Source organism: Anguilla anguilla, chromosome 12, assembly GCF_013347855.1.
Source record: "Anguilla anguilla isolate fAngAng1 chromosome 12, fAngAng1.pri, whole genome shotgun sequence".
NCBI lineage: Eukaryota > Metazoa > Chordata > Actinopteri > Anguilliformes > Anguillidae > Anguilla > Anguilla anguilla.
In genome coordinates, this window is record NC_049212.1 from 15595017 (window position 1) to 15619034 (window position 24018).

Genomic DNA, 24018 nt, shown 5'->3' on the forward strand with positions numbered 1-24018 from the left:
CATTTTTCAGGATTTAGGCCTAAATTATTAGTTAAAACGAATGATTGACCAAATGAGTGATGAATTATTTTAATTACAGTTACAACTGGCTGATTGGTTGAAAAATTTAAGAGACATACAGGAGATCAGTAATGTGTAAAGGTTGCCAACAGTTACAATTGAAGTGTTACTAAACTCCCAGAGAGGGTTTTGCTGAAGATCATACACGTTATGTGGATTAATGCCAGTGTCAAATTGATAAGGATGGAGGAAGCTGTTGAAAGGGCCAAAGTAACGTCATCTTGGCGCAGACCACCTGTCATGTTGTATCACCATACGGATTGTACGTCTGTAACAAATACACGATCTTTGAGGAAATTCGTGGCGCTGGAGATGAGTTTCAACAACTATTTCCGGGTAAACACGGTGACCTTGGATGGTTTTTCTACACCATGGCGGCGCTTGTCAGGTTAAGTTCTGTCTGTCACAGAGGTGTTAAACGTGAGTTATCTTTAACATTGTCTTTAGTACAGTGTAGTTGGGTTGTGAACTGGAATCAGCACACTTGAAAATGGATATACTATTTAGCGTAAATTAACCATGGAAGCTTGCTAGTTACGGTGGGATTTCATTGAGGAATTTAGCCTAGCAGGCTAAATAGTTGCTAGCTTGCTAAGGCGACGACGTTTCAAGTTCAAACTGACGCGTTTTGTGGCGAACTGTCGGAAAATACTCGTGACAGATTGTTAGCTGGTTATGAGCTGCTAGATACTGTAAAATTAAAGTATTGTAATGCAAGTTGGCTAGCTGAATATTCCGTCAGACTAGCAAAAATGGCAAAGAAGCTAATTTAATGCAGCTAACGTTAATGTAGCTGATATTGCATCGCTCACTACTCCCGACACTGCGCCATCACCTCGCCCAGTGACTCACTTTTTAGCAATCTTACTAGTTACCAGCCAGCAAGCTAGCGATTAACTAGACTTTAAATTCGACAGAGATTCAGTATTTTAGTCTACCCGTAATTCCAGGTAGGCACGTTAAGTAGATAGCCATTTTAATCGAGCCCATTCTTGTTAGTTAACGTTAGTCTAATTATAACTAAGTTGTGCAGACAACACCCACGGTAAAGCTATGCTTCTATACAGTCTTATTCATGACGCCTGCTTTTCAGTGATGCTAGTACTAAGGTTACTTGAAAACCGTTACGTTCCTTCAAAGCAGCAGGTGATATCGATTTTGAAGGTTTGACGGACTGCTGCTGCTGTTTTTTTATATTACAGGAATTCTTGAGCTACTTTAAATAAATTAATTGACTAGCTAACATCTGTGCAACCATAGCTATTTTTAGGTTATTTGTAAATGAGTTGCTAATGTTATTTGGTTCACTTTACCAAAAAAAAAAAAAAACTAACCAGCCTTTCTGCTAACAAATGTTATTTTTAATAGTTTTATTTGATTGAAATTGCGTATGCTTAACGACCTTTCACGTAAGTTAGATCTGTAGCACTGATATCTTTCGGTTGTGAAATGGTCGCGTTTTGAAATCGGAGGAAACTGACACTTTGTTCGGAGCCGTAAAAGTCACTGTCCGTGTTTCTTCCCCCCTCCCCAGCTCTGTTTCTCAGAAATTCTCTCCTTGTCCGACCTCTGGTGGCTCATAACCAGAGCAGTGATCGCCCCTCCCTGTTGGCAGCGCAAATACATGTGTCTCCTCCTCAATACGGTTAGTCTTGCCTGAGTACTGTCTTACACCACTGTGCAGAGCCATCTTGTATATACTCTGTAATCATCACATATACAGACGATTTTGACTACCGTTTGGCACTTTTCCAGTCATAAGATGATGCACTGGTACAAGCACATGCATTTGTTTAGTTGTAATATAAGAATGTAATAAACTCCAGGTGGTGCCATAGTGTGCTATTTGCAATATAAGTGCCACACAGCTCTGAATTGTTTGTTGGAACCTGTTCTATGCATTTGTGCCATTGATTTTGTTTTGAATATTCTTCATAAGGGTGTGTTCTAGCTGCAAATGTTTTTTCCCCTTTTGCTGCTCTGCATTGTGCACCATGTGCACACATTTTATATACATATATATATATATATATATATGCATTTGCTCCTGTTTGGTTGCCATGCCCAGGGTGGTGTGTTGGAACCGTAGGTCTAACCAGAAGCAGTAAGTGGCATTAAGAAATCGGTGTCACCTGTGTAACGTTTGAAGAACTCTTGTCGTACTATACAGCAGTTTTAGTAAGAAGTCTCTGGAAATATACATTTCTGAGTTGGGAAAGGGGTTTTTAAAGCTTTTGCTGTCTTCAACACAGCCCAGACACTTGATGCTTTTGCAAAGATCTACATTAGGGATTCTCAAATTTGACCCTTGAAGCTAGCAGCTAGTATTACCGCTGGTTTTATTTTAGTCCTCATACTTAATCGATTGGCTGTAGATCCCACTCACCTGGTGTCCCAGGTTTAAGTCAGTCACTGAATAGATGAAAGGAATGAAAGCCACCAGTGCTGCTGGCTTCAATGGTCAGGTTTCAGTGTCCCTGATATGTATTTCTTCTAATGCAGTTTAGAAATAGTCTGTTTACCACTAGGGGGTGCTGTTTGGTCTATTCAGTGATGGATGGGGAAGCTGCATGCTGCCTGACTCCTCTGCTCCTTTAACCCTTGCTGTCTCTGGCACACAGCAGCAAGTGGGTCCAAGGCAGCATCTCTGCACTGGACAGGGGAGCGTGTTGTGAGCATACTCCTGCTGGGCTTGGGGCCGGTCGCCTACCTGTACCCTGGCCCCGTTGTGGACTACTCTCTGGCAGCTGCGCTCACTCTGCATGGCCACTGGTAAGAGAACTCCGCAGCACTCCTTTATGAACTGGCCTTCATTGCTTAGGAGATGCCCTCATCTGGCAGCAAAGCAACTTGCACAGCTTACGTATTCAAATACTCCCCTTTTGCAGTGCAGCAGATTTACAGTTTCAGGTTAGGAAGTGAGAGAGTGCCTTTCTCAGAAGTACCGAGGGAGTCTCGCACCTGGGATTTGAACTTGCACTGTCTGTTACATGTCCAGGTCCGTTAGCACTATAGTGTTGTCCTTAAAGTGCATTGCCCTCACGCTCCACATTCTCCATTAAGTCTTCACTACCTATAAATTACAAGTCTACACAGGCAGATGCACTCATAGTGAAGTTGAAAAACTGCTATTAGAATCCATCCAAGATTGTTCATATCCCTTGCTGATGAAATTGATCCCAGGGTTTGTGGAGGTCAGGATGTTTGTGCTTATCTTGGCACCCTCACTGTGCATAGGGATTTACCTGTGTTTATAGAACCTTCGCTGTACATAAGGCGTTACCTGTGATTATAACCCCTAAATTGTGCGTATGGCTTTACCCGTGTTTATAGGACCTAAACTGCACGTATGGCTTTACCTTTATTTATTGCACCTTGACTATGCATTGGGGTTTACCTGTTTTTACGGTACCTTCACTGTGGATAGGGGGTTACTTATGTTTATAACACCTTCTTGCGTAAGATTTGACTTGAGTCCTTGTTTGAATTATAAAAGACGCTGTCAAAAAATTATAAGGGATTCTCATTCCTCTGAGCTTTACAATGGAACGTTGGGACTCTTCAGAACTGCTGACCTAACTGACACCTCTATTTTAAGTAGTGATTTGCAGTACTGTGCAAAAGTGAGCAACAACCCTTTCTTTTATTTACTTTCCAGTGAGGACAGCCAATAAGTACAGGTTATGTATTTTTGAGTGTCAGAAAATAATGCAACAAATGTATATTTAACAGAAAATTGAACAAAAACCTCCACAACTGTACAATCTCAATATCTTTCAGGATTTGGTGTGTCCACCCTTTGCCTTTATTGCAGCTTCTATTCTTTTAGTGAGACTTGCTTTGAGTTTTTTGAAGAAATGTGCCAGGATGCTTTTCCATGCTTCTTGTTAAAACCTCCAAAGTTCAGCCTTGGACGTTGGTTACATTTTCTGCTTCTCTCGATTCAAGTAATCCCAAACAGCTTCAATGGTCAGTGAACACTAGCAGACTGGTCTTCTCAGCAGTGTGCTCCGGGTCATTATCTTGCTGTAGAATGAATTTGCTCCCAATCAGGCATTGTCCAGGGGGTATTTCATGATATGTAAGATTTGTTTGTATTCCTCAGCATTCGTGATGCCTTCAATCGAAACCAAATCACCTACTCTACATGTTGTTATACAACCCCAAACTTGCACTGATCCTCCACCATGCTAGCCTGATGATTGTAGACATGGTTCCGGGAGTCTTTTATTGCTTTGGCAGCATACATACGGCTTTCTCTTACTTCAGAAAATCTCAAATTTAGACTCATCGGTCCACAAAACCTTCCTCCACACCTCAGGTGTCCAATTTCAGTGTACTACTGCAAATTTTCTTTTTATTTACTTTTCTTAGTAGTTTATTTACTTTTCAATGTGACCCATAGCATTGACGTATGTTCTCACAGTGGAAGGATTGACATAAGCACCTGTGGATTTGTTCAGATATGAAGCGTAAGATAAGAAGAGTTGAGTCCCCCCCCCGCCCTTTACTGTATCTCATGTTGTGATGGTGATGGTGCATGGTTGCTAGGAGTCTCTCTTCCCTTCCTTATTTTAATTAGACTTTCACCTTCCTTATCGAGTTGAATTATCTTATCTAATTCATACATATCTCCTTTAGCCATTTTAGATGCACATGACAAAGAAATCTACAAGGCATCTGAGGTGTGTACTTAGTCCCTTTTGAAGATTGCACTGAATGGCTGATTTGACTGGAAATTGAATAAACTAAAGGGTGGTCTCTGACTTTTTCTTAGTACAGTATGCCTGGTTACAATTTTCACAAAGCGGTTTCCAATTTTGATTAGCTTTATTTAAAACAAAATGCATGTGTGTCATTGGTTACCCCTTAATCTTTCTCAGTGTAATGATAGTTGACCACTAAGTGAATGTTTCCGTGGTCAGTGTAATCCATATCATGTCCGGAGTTAATTCTCTAAGTGGGCATTACTCTAAGTTAGTGGACCCCAACCTCAGTCCTGGCGACCCCATGTGTATGCTGGTTTTCTTCAAACCAGTTGTAATCCCAGAATTTTTACAAGCTGTTCATTTTTCTTAATTTAGTGTTTAGAGGGTTATTTACCCTCTTAAGCCACATTATTTCAGAAATAGCCATGCATGCCTTGAAGAATAAAAGTCCCATATTCATATTGTGCTTATTATGCTATATTGCAAACTTGAATAAATTGCATAAAAAGAGAAGTTTTTCAGCAGGTCAGCTTAAAGACTGACATGAATCAATATGCTCCTAATTAGTTTGTTGAACATGTTTTTAAGTTCTTTCATAATTTTTTGTTAAAATTATTAACACAGTGCCGGCTTGGCTGTTTATTATTTATTTTGTCTTCAAATTCCTCGTTATCTACCAAATGGCTAGTTCTAGTGGCCATGGGTCCACACTTTTTTGTAAGCACATATTTAAGAAAAGTTAACATCTTGCTAAAATTCTGGGATTGCAGCCGTGCTTGGAACGAAAACCAGCATACACAGGAGGTCCCCAGGACCGAGGCTGGGAACCACTGCACTAAGGATTTCCTTTATCTTTCAGTAGAATCTGGCCTATACATCCATTTCATGTGGTCCATTCCATTTTGTGTTTTCTATGTCTAGAAAAATGTAATAATCGATGAGCGCTTTTCCTGTAGTGCAATCGGCACAGCAAATCAGTTTTCACTGGTATATCTTTTAGGATCTTTGTTCCCTGTGAATGATAATATAAATGCTTAGTTGTGCTGTTTTTTTCTGTTTTTTTTTTTTTTTTTAAGATAGGTTATCACCACAGAACTGAAAGAAATCGTTCACTTTCTGGACTTTTCACTTTTTTGTCATAAAATTTCTCCTTTTATGTGTTTTTGATTGGCCCAGGCTGTTTTTGTGTGTGGGGGGGGGTGGATTATTTGCGGACTAATCGCGACTTGCGGGGGTCTGTTGACAGGGGCATTGGCCAGGTGCTAACGGACTATGTTCATGGAGATCTGAAGATAAAGGTGGCGAACACCGGCCTCCTCTGCCTGTCAGCAGTCACCTTCGCCGGCCTCTGCTACTTCAACTACAACGACGTGGGCATCTGCAAGGCCGTGGCCATGCTGTGGAGCTTGTAAACGATGGACTGGCAGGGCCGCAAAGCAGGCTGGGACGAGGACACGCGCCATCCCGTTCCAGCTGATTGTAAACATTCAAGGGATTATGTGTAAATTCTATAAATATATGCGTTTCGTTGGGGGGAGGGAAAAAAACGGTGATCTGCAATTATTTTTAATTGTGATTCATGTTGATCCAGCATTTCTGATTTCTTTTCCCTTAAAATTTTGTTTTTAATTTTAAGTTATGAAGGTTCACAGCAGGAGTTCCAGGTCCTTTTCTGGCATACCGCTGTTGTCTTCCAGCTCATCTGTGATGTATGATTGGGATGAGAGGAAGACCCCCATATCTGTACTGTAACACACTAACTCTAACCTTTACATATGAAGAAGTAATCATTCAGCTCTTCTGTGTGCATAAAAATGGTTTAATGCCAATATTCAATACAGGCTTCACCCTCCCAGCAAAGAAACCTTACTAAAGCTGGTGTCATGTGGAATTTAATAACCAATTTAATAACCAACCGAATGCTTGCAGTTAAAAAAAATATGGGATAACATATTCAGCTTTTCCCTGAAATTGGAGTATTCAGAGGCCTCTGCATCTGTTCCCACTGGGTTTTTGCCCCCTTAATTTATTTTTAAGAGGCTTTCTGCATGTTTAGTTTTCTATTGCAAGTGGTTTGTATAAGCTGTACATAATTTAAACCACTGGTGTATGTGTCAGGTAGTTGCCAGAGGCTGATGTGCCACAAAGACACCAGAGATCCCATGTAGTTGGTGTTGTTTTGACTGACTGGAGGGGACGGGAGATGGGCAGAGGGGGCAGTATTTGACTATTGCACTGTTATCCTTTTTGTGCTCGTTGTCTTACTGCTAAATAAATATACACTGTATTTTGCATAAAGATGAGCTATGGTGTGTCGGTGACCTATGGCAATACACGCATATGCATATAAGCTGCTCTTCACAGTTTTTTCTTATAGCCAGGAACTTAAGCCAGCATTAGCGAGAGGTATGTGTAATGTATTTTATTGTAACATCAATTCAGCGCCTTTGTGTTCTCCCTGGTCAGTGTGGCGAATAAATAATGGAAAGTGGAAAGCAGTCTTGGCAAACATTTGGGTCTTGGAGCTTTTTTAACCCCCATATTCAGGGCCTGGGGCCGATCACAGCTCCACAGAACCGTGGCATGGAGGTTTCAGCAGCGGATAGCCTTATTGCACATTCCTAGGTCAAGGTTACGCACAAATCTGAGCATTTTTTTACCAAATCATTTCTGAAAGACCGCAGTCCCCCCCCTTTGGTTCTTCACTGTGAAAACCTGCTCATGAAAAAATGTGTATGAAAAATATCTTTAGACTTGTCCTACTGTATGTCAGTTTGTGATAAGTTCCACCGTCCATGTTCGAGGTCGTGTGGGTAATGCTTTTTGTGTGCTGTTCTTTTGGATCAGTTTAGAAATGAGCCATGTAATTGGGGAGAAATGGAAAAGAAACGTTTTCCCTTTCACATTTTTCCTAATTTCAGTGCTGTATTCTAAAATTAAACCGACAGACATTGAGACCGTTGCACCAGTCAATGTATTTAATTTATTTTATCAAATTTGTACATGCAGCTTGACTATACATGTAGTGGAGCCCTCTTCAGAATAAAGTTGGTCTTACTCATGGACTGGTTGATTTGGGATTTTAATATCTTGCTGCATGATGCCTCTGGATATAGTGATTACACCTAACTGCCAAACTGTCTTTTGACAGAGACCAGAGAAGAAACCATAACGATCCAAAACAGCTGAACAGGGGTTTCCAAATTTAGGCCACCTAAAATGGCCACCATCTGGCTAAGAACCCCCCCACCTCAAAAAAGTGATTACTTGTTGACACCTTTATCTGACTCCTACTCCAGGCTGCAGTGCAGCACACATTTAAAATCAGCAGATGGAAACATGTCAGAAATGGGGATGTTGGGCTGAGAAAAAATCCACTTGTAACAAAGGGGCAATCCAGTCTGGAAAACACTTGATGCTAGATCCAGTTATAAGGGTCTTTATTTCTGCAGAAAAAGTATGCCTGCTGACAGTCAACACTATTAAAACAGCATTATTGACAGTAATCCTTTATACCCTTTAAGAGACACATTACAGATTACAGGCATTTTAGCAGACACTCTTATCCAGAGCGACTTGCATCCATTTATACAGCTGGATATATACTGAAACAATGCAGGTTAAATACCATGCTCAAGGGTACAACAATAGTGGCCTACCCAGGAATCGAACCTAGGACCTTTTGGTTACAAGCCCAGTTCCTTACCCACTGTGCAAGTTAGTACCATGGACAACCACCTTATTAGTTAGAAAAGTAGAACTTAAATAAATAAAACTAAGTATAAATAATTTTTAAATTTTTTTGATTGCCTAAGCTGTTTTCACATGCAAAACAATGATGAAAAAGTTATGTGATGCATGTTATCAGACAGGTGATTTGCAGTGTCCTTTTTGTTATTTCATTACATTAAACAGGCAGTTATCCAGAGTTCGTCCTATCTATCCAGATAGATTAGCTCAGATTAGACAAATTTTCTAGATATCTGCATATCTAGCCGCAGCTCACCCTGATATAACAGACCTCAACAGTGCTGATGTTTGTGGCGCTCAAAGCGGCAACTATTAACGTCTGACAAACTGGTCAGCAATGTCTCTTAACAAATATGACACGGTTACTCATGAACATCTACAGACCTTGTGCATGGTTTCATCAAAAACTGCTTTCTACTTAAGTATGCTAATTGTGCATATCCACGCAAAGTTTAAACCAAAGAACGCCAGTATTCTGGGGAGCATTGTCAATATTGCTTTAAAATATTGTTTCATTATTTTAAAACATTGTTGCAGCAGAAGCAGTATCTAGAAATCTCATCAAATCTCTGGGAAATTGGATAGCTCACTAGATAAGTGGAAATATTTATTTTTTATTTTTTGAGGAACTGCCCCTTTAACCAGACTCTTGGTAATATGGACTTGGTCTTTGCCACCATCTTTTCCATTTTTGGTGAGCAAAGGAGGCTTTCTACTTCTCCTGACCAGCAAGCAGAATGGGATTTTTTTTTGTCCTCGAATGCTTTCATTGTACTTTCAGTGGTTTAATTCAGAGAAACCCTGCCAACACCACAGGCTAGGATGCACATATAAAGGAATGTGGTAGCATTGCAGTGTCCACAGGTTTTTATGGTTTCCTTTCAATCAGCAGCCAGTTTAGGCCTTGGGAACCAGATGTGTTTCCTTTGCCATTAAATGACTTTAATGAATGGCTTAAAGGGGAATTGCACTTTATAACACTTCTGCCTCTCATGACTGATATTGTCCTTCTAATGAATGTGTCGCCCTTCATTTTTCGATTAGTTATTTCATTATGTTAATATTTTACACTGTGTTGTTGTTTTCCTTTACAAATGCAGGAAGTAGACCCAGGCAGTTTAGTGTCGAACTCGAGGATGCATATCATTGCGCGACTTCTGATGTGGGCGTACCTGCAGACAATAATATTAGGTTGGTCGTAGAAATAGTGCTGTATGACTACTAGCTAGCAAAACCGAAAATGTCTGAGGACGAAGGAGATTTTGTTTTTGATCATGGGATTGTTGTGCCCTATCGATTCAAGCCAGAATACACAGAAGAAGAGCTGGCTAATTTGCAGGATGATCATGCGAGAGCGAGTCAGGAGCGGGCCGAGATTGAGGAACCACAGGCTATTCCCAGGACAAACGGCAACTGGTGGTAGACATCCTATGTACCACAGACAGACGCAATAGCGTTAGCCAACCCGCATAGTACCTACCTCGAGCGGTTTGACCAACGATGGGAAAACGGTAGGTACAGCTCCTGGCTTCAGGCGGTTGCCTTGGTAGTCAGTGCCTTCAAAGTGGTCGCTGCATACCTTTAGTCTTCGTTTGTGAACTTCTTCGGCTGTTATGTCGGGGTGTCTGATTACATCCAGCCATGTCTGGCACAAAGTTGCATCGCATGGAAAACAATGAAAATGTGCTTTCAAGTCAAGTTTAACAGGGGCATTATAACAACCGGATACAATGCACCTCATTATTACACCGATATCGCATCAAACAAGCTAGCAGACGTTAGTTTGTTCGCCTTCAATGCTAAGTTAACAAAATGTTTTGCTTCGCTTCTTCCCGATTTTGCCGCGAAAAGAAATCGAAGAAGAAAAAACCGGAAACCGTACTACTATGTGCGCTAAAAGAAATAGGTCTTTGTTTCTAACGTTACACATTTAAAATTAAATAATTAATCGAAAAATGAAGGGTGACACATTCCTTAGAAGGACATTCCTTAGAAGGGTCATGAGAAGCAGAAGTTCTGTAAAGTGCAATTCCCCTTTAAGTCCTGAAATTCAAAAAAAGGAAATGAAAACATTACAGACAGCCTGACCCCAAACAGACCTTCATCGCTGTTTTTCCATCCAACATATCCACTGTGCAAGACTGCAAGTAACTGAGAATAGCTGCAACTACTGGGGAATATTAAAAGAGGAGGACACATTGGTTACAAAAAAGAGTGAGGAAATCATATCCAGTGCTTTTGCAATTCTGGCTCACAAAGATTGTTCAAGAAAAATCAAACAGAACAAACAAGCTTATTTATGAGAACTTTCTCTTGGATATTGCATTGTTTGACCTTATACAGTCATCACAAAGTGGTTTAAAACAAAAAATATAATTCAGCTACGGCATCAATTTATTAACAGACACTCTTACCTAGAAGCCTTCAATTTGTGGGTTCACCAAATGGAAATTAACATGGAATGACAGAGGATTTTCTCAAAATAGTTACAGCTGATTAATTCCTATAAATTTTAAAGCCCTTTCCTTATGGCTTGAGGAGGTGTAACCCCTCTACCACATCTTCCCCAGCCTTTCTCAGTACCAGCTTTACAAGATCATCTCCTTCTTCAGAAGCCAGGAACCATTTAGGCCACAAGGAGGACTTAAATCTGTAGCAGTTCCTCTGTTCTTTCACACTCTGTAGGAAGAATATGGCCTCATGATTGGACTCCTCTATGTAACCAGGAAGAGGTAGGTCCTGAGAAAAAGAAAAGGGAAAATAAAAAAATGCTTTTTAAAAAAAAATAGGCTGGGAGATCTATTTCTTTGAATTGGTTCATATTTATCCCCCCACTCTCCACACTTACTATACCTACCTCTCCATCTTGAGAATAACTACAATATTACTGCCCACCAAAACCATAAAGACAGTGAAGCAATGTTGCATTTATCTGAGTCATTTTAACATTGATAGCCTATCGGCTCACCTATACCCCATCTTACATGCAGAACCGCTTACCTGTAGTTTGGCGTAAACACGCTTTTCATTTCCATCGTCATAGCAGCAGATGATCCTGTTTTCTCCTCCATCACACACTGATAATATGACAGGTAGTCCAGCGGACATGTCAGAGTTCTGGTAACAACAGATTTCGAACAGGCACTCTTCTGAAAACCAAAAAGGGAAGGAATATAATAAGATTTTTCAAAAGAAATTCAAAATTCAGATCTAATGCATAAAGGTATTTGTAAAAGGAACAGCACCATACTTCTCTTTCAGCCCTCACCTCTATAGTCCCTCTGCTGTTCAAATTTCAGAATGCATGAGTGAGTGCCATACCAATAAGGACCAGACACAGGGCACACTAGCACAGTAGACATCTATCTATCATAAAATATCACACTTATGATTTCCTTTCTGTGTCGCATTTGCATGTTCTCCCCATGTCTGCGTGGGTTTCCTCCAGATACTCCGGTTTCCTCCCACAGTCTGAAGACATGCAGGTTAGGTTAATTGTAGTGTCTGAAGAGTGTGTGAGTGAATGCAGTGTGTGACCTGCGATGGACTGGCGACCCACTGTGACCCTGACCAGGAATGAGCAGGTTAGATAATGGATGGACGGATAGATGGGATTTCCATCACCTGAGGTGTTCTTACCCTTTCTGCTCTCTCTCTTGTTCCTCTCTTCAAATCTCAAGCACCCTGCATCTACCACAAGGAACTGCTTATTCTTGTTCTGGATTACTCTAGTGAGACATTTATCGGCCTTAAAACCATCATACTTGAGGCCTACAGATAGAAAAAAAGTTCTAGTGAAATTATTTGGCACAAAATTCTCATTAAATAAAAAAAATACAATCTTTAGTTTGTCCAGCAAGTTCATACGCTTGGGTGACTGGCATGCCTAAGATAATATCAACCATTGCAGGAATAACAGGTATGCATGTCAAACATGCTAAGGCTCTTGTTAAATAGGATTATTTGTTGTCTTGATAATTGTTAAATTGTTATGGTTCCCTAACAAGCCCTACAAACCCTTCACCCGGCCAGATCTCTTCACCCTGCAACCTTGTGGTGACTGGCTACTTCCTCCCTCTGTAGTTGCTACTCTCAGTCAAAATGTCTATCTCTACTGGCAAAATGTAGTAACATAGACCAGATTAATATCCAGAAAAGTTGTACAATTTGCTGTACACCAACGGTTCCATTATGCAGGTTACTCCGGCAGGTATGATACTTGCATTGTACATTACCTGTGTTCATAACTTCTCAGGTCACCCACCGTAAACAGACAACAGAGACAGACGAAACAGTGAGTTCAGTAAAAACATATTCAAATCTGACATGAAACAGCCGTAAGATATTAAGGTGACATTAAAGTGATGCTATGACTGTCTTTTCTGGATATCCCATAATTGTGTCAAGTGAAGAAAAAACCAATGATGTAATGTAATCATGTGATACATTTTCTGTTGGCTTACCTTCCAAAATGATTTCATCTTCATATATGGTGCCACACTTCACATGCTGCTCATCAACAGCCATGCTGGCCACCTTATCAGGTCCTAGCTTATCCTGATCAAGAAAGATACATCAGGAGCATGGCAACTAACTCCAAACAAATTCAAAGCAAGTTCAACCCCAGATGTTTTTCCTAGTCAAGCTGTCTAGAAAAACGCTGAGGAAAATGAGACATTTTTTTAAACTTGACATTACGTTCTGAGCTGGACCGCAGGCTAATGCAGAGCTAAACCTTTACCCATATATGGATTTCTGGATGAAAGGAGAATTTCTCTATGGAGACAATGAAAAGGAGTTTCACACAACCATTCCCGTCACAGTCTGTACTGGAGTTTAAAGGCATACTATGCAGGATTGTTAACTTGAAAATATTATAAAATACTGAAAGAGATCAGTCTCAAAATTATTGACAAATACGTGTATCGTGATCCATAAAAAAAGACAGGAGTCACAAATGTATTTCACTATTCACAAACAAATATCTTTCAACGTGTGTCTTCTAAATTGCCGTAAACATGACTTCATTTACATAAAATTAATATGTCCTAAACGTTGTGGTGCCCTGAAATGAGGGGCTGTGTATCACAAAATGCTGTAATTTCAACATGGTGAAACCAAAGTGTATAAAAATACCCTTAAATAAAAGATGAAAATGTTGTGAATTGTGTGATTACAAACATAACATTGTGGAGTACAGAACCAAATCAAGGGGGGAAAAAAGTATTTGTCCCAAAAATTATGGAGCGCACCAGTTCTCTCTCCCTATACATTACTACCAAGTTAATCATGACATAGCACTGTCTTAGCTCGCAATGAACCACCATGTTAGTATTACTTACCCACACCTTTCACAACTCTCATATTGTCAGTGATTTTTCCAAGTCAATCACTTTAATACTAATATCGATCTGCTTAAATTCTACATGTAACAGTATTTTTCTGTAGTTTTCACACCTCGGGGTGCTCACTCGCTCACTTGACCCAGCATTGTTTGGATTCATTTTATTTATAACCAGCAGGCTTCCTTCCCTTCTCTTTAAAAAACTAGAAAGCAAAGTTTGAGGACAAACCATAACTTCGCCTGAAAAAGCTATGGAAACACTAGGCTACTAGTAGAAATATAATAAAAAGAGTGACTTGTTAGCTAAGTGGAAATACAGCTAGCTCTGTTATAAATATGAACTCACTCTTATAAATATCTTGAAATAAGCATTGTTAGCATGCAAGAATTATAACGAATAGAAAACTTACCAATATTAGTCTTGGTTGAAGTCACATTGATGTTGTTAGCGTTAGCCTACTCACCTTGCCACAGAGTTTGTCCGTTAGAAGCTTTGCAAGCAGCAGGGTTTCCAGGTCTTCGTGACATTAGCAGCCAAATGGCCAATCAAAACCAGCCCAAAACCACCCCAATGGCGAAGAAAACTAACCCAATACCAAAACTCAAAATATGCCCCTTCCAAACCCTAGACTATACAATGGTTTTAAAGTCCAACAGCATTACGGTCATTGCCATATATCATGTAGTATTTACAATGTAGCATCTTTACATTGTAACTACTATTTAGCGTTCTATTAAAAACACGCTCAGTTTTCTCTAATTCTTTCACCAGTTATCACACATTTTTTGCAATGCATGTGGAAAAAAATAACCTGTCTAACGTGGCTAAGTATAATCGATTTTTTGCGTTCTTTTTCTCAATTTTATGTGTAAATCCACGTTTGAATAAAACGTCACATGATCTTCATTGTCTCACAGGTAAATTCCGTGAGTGAGTGAGTGCGTGACCACAATTTGCCATGCATAGCGTACGGCGGAAGTTCCTGCGCGCCGTGGTAAAAATAACTAATTTTACTCTACCATCACAATGTTTTTGGAGGACACGATATTCAAAAAGGGACTGTGGATAAAAAGGGCAATTGGGGAAGCAGAATGTTCTGAAGTACAAATTACAACACTAACCACACTACCTCTAACCTTTCTCATACTTGCTGCTACTAAAGAACTTCAGCTAAAAAGGGAACTGAAATAAATGCCTGTCCCTGATTTTGCAATATGGGCTGCCTCCCTAAGACAGACCTCTATGCCATTGGATGATTTACAGTATATCTGGGGGGATGCCATGAGGAAGTGAAAACTGATTAAATGCAAAGCTTTTACATTTTAAACTTAACTTACTGACTCTGTATCATGTGGGAATGCCTGTGCTGACGCAGCTGCAAAACATGCTTCCCAACAGCCTCCTCCATGGGTGCAATTCATTAGTGTGCCAACTCCTCCGGTTATCCTTACTATTTCTGATTTAGCAGCCCCACTAGAGGCTACCCCAGCTCCTGAGAAATAGCTGTGGTTAAATTCACATTGCAAACTCTGCACAAACCGGACTTGGTGCCAGTGGTCTGACCAGCACTGTAGCGCCCCAATCTTTTTTGCCAGATGACATCCTGTACAAAAGAATGGTAGGCACCCAAATTTCCAACTACAGCTCAGCAGATATGTTCTGCCTGCATAAAGTGCATGAAATTTCATCCAGGCACAGGCAAAAGTATACCACACAGGTCTCACTTCCTCCTCCCTTTGCAAATATTCAAATGGACTTTTAGAAATGTTTCGATGTAAAGGGGAAAGATACGTACTTTTATTAGTCAACATGTGGTTAAATTGGATAGACGCATTTCCTACCAGACATGCTGATGCAACCACCATGGCTATTAGCCAGAGATTTTTGCCCAAGGTTTGGTATTTGTCAATATCTGGACAGTGACATGGATCCTCATTTTACTGGAAAGGTGATTAAAGAATTTGCAATCCTTTACAAACATTTCACACCCCATCCCAACCCCAATCTTCAGGAGTGGTAGAAAGACTAAATGGGGTACTGCAACTGGCAAAAATTGCTGTTGAAATAGAACAGAACTGTGCCGCCCTTAAGACCTCATAGCTATGAGGAACACACCTGCCAGAAAGACTGGCATCAGCAAACACGAAATTGTCATGGAAAGGTCGATGGTGCACCCAGCCTCCCCACCTTTAAAGAGACATGAAATGAACATGCATTTAACCAGTGACACAATGATCATGCTTTAAGGACTGTATGTTCGCAGGTAAAGGACCGTGGAACCGGTTAGCAGAAGCTGTCTCCAGTTCTTATACATCTCAATGATTCTGACATCTACAAATTTAGCCATGTCCTTAGAGGTGGCCCGCAAGCTACATAATGACAGTAGTTACTGGGTATGATGTAATCAAAGTGGCAGAAGCAGGTGATATGTTAAAATGTCATAGTTTCAACAGGACTGTATGGTTAATGGTAGGGAATGCTTTAAAGTCTGTGAATATGGCTCCAGTTATTTGACCAATGTTAAGAGCACAGCAGAAGTGGTCAGTGAAGAGCAAAGCAGCAAATAAAGTAGAGCGTTGCTTTCGTAATCCAATTGGAGGTTGTTTAGATGTTGACTTTCAAGGTAGCTTTTGAGTTGCATTGTTAGAATCTTTTCAAGTACCTTTGAAAGAACAGGCAAAATCTTAATAGATGCTAATTGGGCATCACTGGATTTAAAAACTGGAGATATTAGGGAACATTTCCAGTGTGGCGAAAATCTGACTTGTGAATGCACTTATGAAAGTTAATGAGCGTATGAAACAATGGAAGGAAGACATCATGATGTTCTTTTAAGAACACAGCTGTTGACAGATGTCCTTATTTTGAGTTCCTCAATCACTTAAGTGTTTTTGATACTGCCGATACAGGTACAGAAGTGCATAGAATAAACATAAGTGTATACAATTTGTTTCATCATTCATTTCATTGTTAGAGGTAGGTGGAGATGCAAATTAATTTGCAAGCTCATGAACAGAAGAAGTTAAACATTCATTGAGCACATTAGCAACCATGAGTGGATCAGAAATAATACTGTTTTTTAAATGACGTATTGACAAACTTTCTATTGTGTTTCCGGTGATTGAGTTGAGATTCTTTGGGTGTATAGCTGCACTGACTAAAGGTAGTACTTATTTTTTTAAATCTGAGAACATTCTTTTTTATGTGACTTGAATATTTAAGGTTACATCTTGTTTTGTTGTAAGTATTAAAGGTGCAGTGTGTTCGTTTGGACAAACGAGCAAGAGAGCGAGGTTTTGGAGAAAGGAAAAAAAAACCTTTCACCCCATTCCCCCAGCGCTCCCTCCAAACACTTTTACCAAGTTGTTCAGGACATGGCATCCTCCATGAACTTGCTTTATGCGCCAATGAACAGCTGTCATTATGCAAGCTACATAATGACACTGGGTATCCTCCTATATCCCAGAATCAGCTAAAAGCAGGGTTCATACACTTTTTTACCAATGATTTTCAATGACTTTTACATGACTTCTCCACAACCTTTAACTTAATTTCCATGACCAAAACAAATGACTTTATCTCAGCGGGACAATTTAAAATTAGTTATTGTAACACTAAGTAAAATTAGGTCTGCATCTAAAATATATGGTGCCTCTCTAAAACAAATAAACACCGGACAGACACACACTTATGCTGGCCCCACACCAGAGGACATTTGGGCCGATTTTGTGCCCGATTCGCTCTTCCCGATAATCGCGGCGGCGTTCCCAATCCGAGGTTAATCTGAACCGATTATCTGACCAAATGATCCTGTAGTGTGAGGGGTTTACAGACATAATCTTAATGTTACCGACTGGATCGGAGTCTCCCCGATCTCGAATCGTAAATATCAAACATGTTTGATATTTACGATTTGAAATCCTGTAGTGTGAAAGGAACAGCGATGGCATATTGAGCAGAAACCCGCAACAGCCAATGAGAGCGAGTTGACCGGGAAGCGTCACCACCCGAATTAATTTCGGTTTGCCGAAACCGAAGTTCTCTGCGGACGATATTGTTTTTTTACTCGATGCGGTTAGGCAACTGCACGTAGCAACAAAAGTATCAATATTATTGTATTATGTATGTAATTATTGTAACGTTGTGGTCTCCATGGAGATGGGGAATCACCTTGCGGAAATAAAAAAAAAGTCCCTGGAATCGCCACTCTGAAATTGTTTAGTATAAACGCCAAGTGTGTGGTCCTGCGTCTTGACTGAATCGTCTGGTGTGTGCGTTCTTACGATTAAAATATTAAAAACCTGTCGTTATGTCTGTGGTCTCCCACGTTTTTAAATCGGTTAAGATTTGAAAATCATCTAGTGTGCACCAGGCTTTAGATAGCCTACACTGTCTTATATTTTAATTCGAATAGTTTAACCTTTTTGTCAATGTCTCAAACAGGGCTGGAAATTGCGACCATTTTATGCTCCCGAAATTTAATCTGTGCGACCTCGAAATATAATTGGGAGCATTTTGTGCGAGTGCAAATAATTGTTCTGGTGCAACCTTTTTTTCTTTTTCCAGTCGAACCTCTTTTCCTGTACATTCGCTAGTTAGTACACTCAGTATGTGCCTTGTGAGCTGACGGTGACCCTTCTAACCAATCGTGAGCTTGACATTCTTACCTTTAATGCTGGTTTTAAATTGGTTAATATTAGCCTTCAATCACTCCCTTTCGCTGCACTCCACTGTCACGCGACATAGAGAGCTAAACCCGATTGAAACAGCTAATTTCTCCGATGCTGTTTACTGGCGGTTGATTTAATTAGCGATATTAATGTGACGAGAAGCGCTTTGTCGTTTGAATGCATAAAACGCAATTCCTTGAAGAGTCGACACATTTTAGGCATGACAGTTTAACTGGACTTGTAAACCGTACTGTTATATTGTCGTTTTTTATCAATAAAAAATCTATTGCATATATGGTTGGTGCTCCTTACATTTTGGTGGGTGCTCCTAACTTTTTGAAGTTGGGAGCACCAGTGCTACCAAGTAAAAAAGTTAATTTCGAGTCCTGATATATTATTGAAGCTGCACTTCCATGGCATTTTGTCGGCACAGTAGGGCCTACGTTTACTAACTGCTACATTAGCAGAAGCGTGCCTGTTGGGCGTGCCTGTAAACAGACTGAGCCAGACCGAATTAACTTCTCACACCACCAAAATACCGCGAAGGTTACGTTCCAATTTACGTTTTATTACTATAGGGTCTACATACTATTTTTATGATTGGATTAATTAATAATTATATTTGATGCAACTTTAGCTATATGTCCATTACTTTTCCAAAAATATTATTTTCAATAACTTTTCCAGGGCCTAGAAATTGCATTTTAAATTTCAATGACTTTCCCAGGTTTTTCATGACCGTACGAACCCTGTAAAAGGCTTCCCCTGAGTTCCATTCCATTTAAACGTGAGTCTGATGCAGAGATCACAACACCCATTTAGAAGGAACCAAGGGTAACAGCCCATAGGCAGCAGCATCCCAGGGAGGGAGTTCCTCTAGGTTCCCTGATCAGGATCACTCACAGCCCTCGTGTTGGCAAAGGTGGCACGTACCACAGTATCGGCCATGTAAGATGCCCCCCAAGGTGAGAGCTAGAGTATACCCCAACAAGGGGAAGTGTGTTTCCCAAGGAAGGCCACTAACCACTGCCGTCCTGTGGGAATTAGTTTAGTTTAGTTTAGTTGTACAAAAAACAAACACGCATAGAAAACAAACACACAAACAACAGTATTAGAATACATAATACAAAATGACAGTGTAAAAGTTTAAAGTTTAAAAAATTCAAAATATATGTGCCGATGAGGTTAGGAACCCAAAAGGGCTTATGTGTGAACCTCACCCTGAAATAAACAAACAAGATAACAATAATAAATAAAAAAAAGTACATGCAGTAAGTTAGTAAAGGTTAAAAAATGTTATAAAAGTTCTCATAGTTATTCAGTAGTTTGTGTAGCTTAGGATCTTGGATTATGCAGAGCACGTCTGCTTCTGTTCCTGTGCATAGTGCTCCTAGGCCAAGCGTGTATCTCTTGAATAATTTCCAAAACTGTCCCTAAAACCCAATTGGCTCAAACATCCTCCTATCACCTGTCCAACAGTAATGAGAGGATGAAGATGAGGAGGCGGAGGAATCAGACAATGTGAACTACGATGAGATGCACAAGCATTATGAAGCCCTCTACGTTGATGATGTCCAGAATGAAGAGTATCAACAAATACATTGTACTGAATCTGGTTTGCTCCATCTGATAATATTGGGCCCATATGTCATTACAAAATTTTAAAAAAATATATCAAATTCAACTACATCTACTTAACGGATATTCATACCCAAAAACTTTCAATTTATGGGTTTAACAGATGAAAAGTGGCAATGATTTTCTCAAAATAGTTATACACAGCTCATAAATTCCTATAAATTCTAAAGCCCCTTCCTTATGGCTTGAGCAGCTGTAACCCCTCTATCACATCTTCCCCAGCCTCTCTCAGCACCAATTTTACAAGATCATCTCCTTCTTCTTCAAAACCCAGGAATAAATTAGGCCACAGGGAGGACTTAATTCTGTAGAAGTTGCTCTGTCCTTTCACACTCTGCAGGAAGAACACGGCATTGTGGCTGGACTCCTCTATGTAAGTGGGAAGAGGTTGTTCCTGAGGAAAGGAAAATGCAAAATGGAAAAGACTCATTTAAAAAAAATGTTTTTTTAATAGGATACGAGATCTCTTCCTCTGATTTGGTTCATACACTACATGGCCAAAAGTATGTGGACACCCAAACATCACACCCATATGTGCTTGTTGAACATCTCATTCCAAAACTATGGGCATTAATATGGAGTTGGTCCTGCTTTTGCTCCTATAACAGCCTCTTCTGGGAAGGCTTTCCACTAGATTTTGGAACATGGTTGTGGGGATTTGCTTCACTCAGCCACAAGAGCATTAATGAGGTTGTGCCCTGACGTTGGGTGATGAGGCCTGACTCACAGTCAACATTCCAATTCATCCAGAAGGTGTTTGATGGGGCTGAGGTCAGGGCTCTGTGCAGGCCAAGTTTTTGCTGTGTGCATGCTGAAACAGGAAAGGGCCTTCCCCAAACTGTTGCCACAAAGTTTGAAACACACAATTCTCTAGAATGTCATTGTATGCTGTAGCATTAAGATTTCCCTTCACTGAAATCAAACCATGAAATATGAAAAACTGTCCCAAATCTGGAAATAATCTGAATCATTTTAACATTTATAGCCTACCAGCTTACCTGTATCTCATCTTACAAGCAAAACTGTTTACCTGTGGTTTGGCGTAAACACCCTTTCCCTTTGCATTGTCACAGCAGCAGATGATCCGGTTTTCTCCTTTGTCTAACCCCATCAGTATGACAGGTACTCCAGTGGATATGCCAGAGTCAGAGTTCTGGTAACAACAGATGCTGAACTGGCACTCTTCTAAAAACCAAAAAAGGAATATAAAAAGATTCAAAATTCAGATCTAATGCATAAAGGTATTTGTAAAAGGAACTGCACCATACTTCTCTTCCAGCCGTCTTCTCTATAGTCCTCCTCTCCAGTTTGCAGAACGCATGAGTTGAGTGCCATACCAATAAGTACCAGACCAAGAGTATCATGCCACTGCAGTAGATATCAGTCTACAGTTAGTTGTAAAGTCTAAAGAGTGTGACCTGTCCAGGGTGTGACCTGCGATGGACTGGCAACCTGCCTCTAGCCCAATGCATGCTGGGATAGCCTCCAGCACCCACTGTGACTCTGACCAGGAATGTGCGGGTTAGATACTGGATGGACGGATGAATGGGATTTCCATCACCTGAGGTGTTCTTACCCTTTCTGCTCTCTCTCTTGTTCCTCTCTTCAAATCTCAAGCACTCTGCATCGACCACAAGGAACTGCTTCTTGTTGTTCTGGATCACTCTAGTGAGACATTTCTTATCCTTCTTATAACCGTCAGACTCGTAGTCTACAGACAAAAAAAAAATGTTCTACTAAAATTACTGGGAACAAAATTTTTATGAAATAAAAAATACAATCTTTAGTGTGTCCAGCAGGTTCTTAAATTTGGTTGGCTACCATGCCTAAGATACGTAATATAGACCATTCCAAGGATAACTGGTTTTGTAAATAGGATTATTTGTCGTCTTGATAATTGTTAAATTGTTATGGTTCCCTAACAAGCCCTACAAACCCTTCACCCGGCCAGATCTCTTCACCCTGCAACCTTGTGGTGACTGGCTACTTCCTCCCTCTGTAGTTGCTACTCTCAGTCAAAACGTCTGTCTCTACTGGCAAAATGTAGTAACATAGACCAGATTAATATCCAGAAAAGTTGTACAATTTGCTGTACACCAAAGGTTCCATTATGCAGGTTACTCTGGCAGGTATGATACTTGCATTGTACATTACCTGTGTTCATAACTTCTCAGGTCACCCACAGTAATGGGACAAACAGACAACAGAGATAGAAAAAGTGAGTTCAGTAAGTGCACAGCCAAATCTGACATGAAACAGCCGTAAGATATTAAAGGGGAATTGCACTTTATAACACTTCTGCTTCTCATGACTGATACTGCCCTTCTAATGAATGTGTCGCCATACATTTTTCGATTAGTTATTTCATTATGTTAATATTTTACGCTGTTTTGTTGTTTTCCTTTACAAATGCAGGAAGTAGACCCAGTTTAGTGTCAAACTTGAGGATACATATCATTGCGCGACATCTGATGTGGGCGTACCTGCAGACAATAACATTAGGTTGGTCGTGGAAATAGTGTTGTATTACTACTAGCTAGCGAAACCGAAAATGTCTGAAGACGTAATAAATGGATGGTGGCAACCTTATAACAACAGCCAGCAAGCTGTCTAACTGTTACCGTAGACATCATATGTATCACAGACAGACGCGATAGCGTTAGCCAGCCCGCCTAGTAGGCTTACCTACCTCGAGCAGTTCGACCAACGATGGGTACAGCTCCAGGCTTCAGACGGTCGCCTTGGTAGTCGGTAAGTGCTCGTTTGTGAACTTCTTCGGCTGTTATGTCGGGGTGTGTGATTACATCCAGCCATGTCTGGCACAAAGTTGCATCGCGTGTAAAACTATGAAAATGTGCTTTCAACTCAAGTTTGACGGGTGCATTATAACAACCGGGTACAATGCACCTCATTATCACACCGATATCGCATCAAACAAAAGAACGTTAGTTTGTTCGATTTCAACGCTAAGTTAACGGAATGTTTTGCTTCGCTTCTTCCCGATTTTGCCGCGAAACGAAATCGAAGAAGAAAAAACCGGAAACCGTATTAGGCTACTGTGTGGACTTTCTAACGTTAAACATTTTAAATGAAATGACTAATCGAAAAATGAAGGGTGACACATTCATTAGAAGGACAATATCGGTCATGAGAAGCAGAAGTGTTATAAAGTGCAATTCCCCTTTAAGGTGACATGACCAGTGATGCAATAACTGTCTGGGGACAGAGCACAGCTGCCTTGTCATCCTGTATCGTGGATATCTCAATCATGTCAAGTGACAAACCAATGATGTAATGCAGTCATGCAACACATTTTGTGTTGACTTACCTTCAAAAAAGATTTCATCTTCACATATGGCGGCTAACTTCACACGCTGCTCATCAACAGCCATGCCACTCATTTTATCAGGTCCTAGCTTATCCTGATCAAGAAAGATGCATCAGCAACATGGCAAATAACTCCAAACAAATTCTCAGCAAGAAGTCAGGTTGTTTTGAAAACGTCTTTTTTAACGTGCCATCGCCTTCCAATGGCAGATTGTAGGAGCTGAACAACAGGCTAAGCACCAGAAAAGGGAACATATGAGATTATGGGTAAACATCCCTTGGTTCTTAGTTGTCTAGTGCAATGGTATCTAAGGTACTGTGCTCAATTGCATAAAAAACCTTCAGTGAAATTTTCCCTTAAGTTTTCCCTTAAATGTCCTTTAAACTTAAGGGTGTTGCGTAACAAAAAAAAACCCTTAAGTGTTATTTAGTTTCCTTAAGTGAAATTATGAAAACCCTTAAGAGTTCCCTTAAGTATTGCGTTTTCCCTTAAGTAATCCCTTAAAATCTTAAATGTTG

General features: G+C 40.2%; 2 protein-coding genes across 3 annotated transcripts; one reads left to right on the forward strand and one right to left on the reverse strand.

Annotated features, from left to right (window-relative positions):
* Positions 1-353: 353 nt before the first annotated feature.
* LOC118209515 (succinate dehydrogenase [ubiquinone] cytochrome b small subunit B, mitochondrial-like) lies at positions 354-7834 on the forward strand. 2 transcript variants are annotated; one of them, XM_035384848.1, is made up of 4 exons: positions 354-480; positions 1595-1705; positions 2682-2832; positions 6016-7834. In XM_035384848.1, exons 1-4 carry the CDS (start codon positions 432-434, stop codon positions 6179-6181), a joined length of 477 nt encoding a protein of 158 aa, XP_035240739.1. In that variant the 5' UTR covers positions 354-431; the 3' UTR covers positions 6182-7834. The 2 variants fall into 2 exon arrangements, with proteins under 2 accessions (XP_035240739.1, XP_035240740.1); XM_035384849.1 differs by having other exon boundaries at positions 2685-2832.
* A 3061-nt stretch (positions 7835-10895) lies between these two features.
* LOC118209941 lies at positions 10896-23054 on the reverse strand. Its single transcript, XM_035385672.1, has 10 exons — positions 22862-23054; positions 22327-22338; positions 21749-21883; positions 21203-21357; positions 20417-20566; positions 12983-13094; positions 12755-12766; positions 12159-12290; positions 11520-11668; positions 10896-11258 (listed from the first exon to the last, which is right to left on the reverse strand). Exons 2-10 carry the CDS (start codon positions 22334-22336, stop codon positions 11046-11048), a joined length of 1068 nt encoding a protein of 355 aa, XP_035241563.1. The 5' UTR covers positions 22337-22338; positions 22862-23054; the 3' UTR covers positions 10896-11045.
* Between the last annotated feature and the right edge of the window lie 964 nt (positions 23055-24018).

Coding starts and splice junctions, on each gene's coding strand:
- LOC118209941 (XM_035385672.1), bottom strand. Junction 20,567..21,202: donor GTGTTTACGCCAAACCACAG/GTAAACAGTTTT, acceptor TCCTTTCCTCAG/GAACAACCTCTTCCCACTTA. Junction 13,095..20,416: donor AAGAAGAAGGAGATGATCTT/GTAAAATTGGTG, acceptor CCATGCTCCTGA/TGTATCTTTCTTGATCAGGA.
- LOC118209515 (XM_035384848.1), top strand. CDS start 432: ATGGCGGCGCTTGTCAGGTTAAGTTCTGTCTGTCACAGAGGTGTTAAA. Junction 481..1,594: donor CTGTCACAGAGGTGTTAAAC/GTGAGTTATCTT, acceptor CCCCCTCCCCAG/CTCTGTTTCTCAGAAATTCT. Junction 2,833..6,015: donor CTCACTCTGCATGGCCACTG/GTAAGAGAACTC, acceptor GTCTGTTGACAG/GGGCATTGGCCAGGTGCTAA.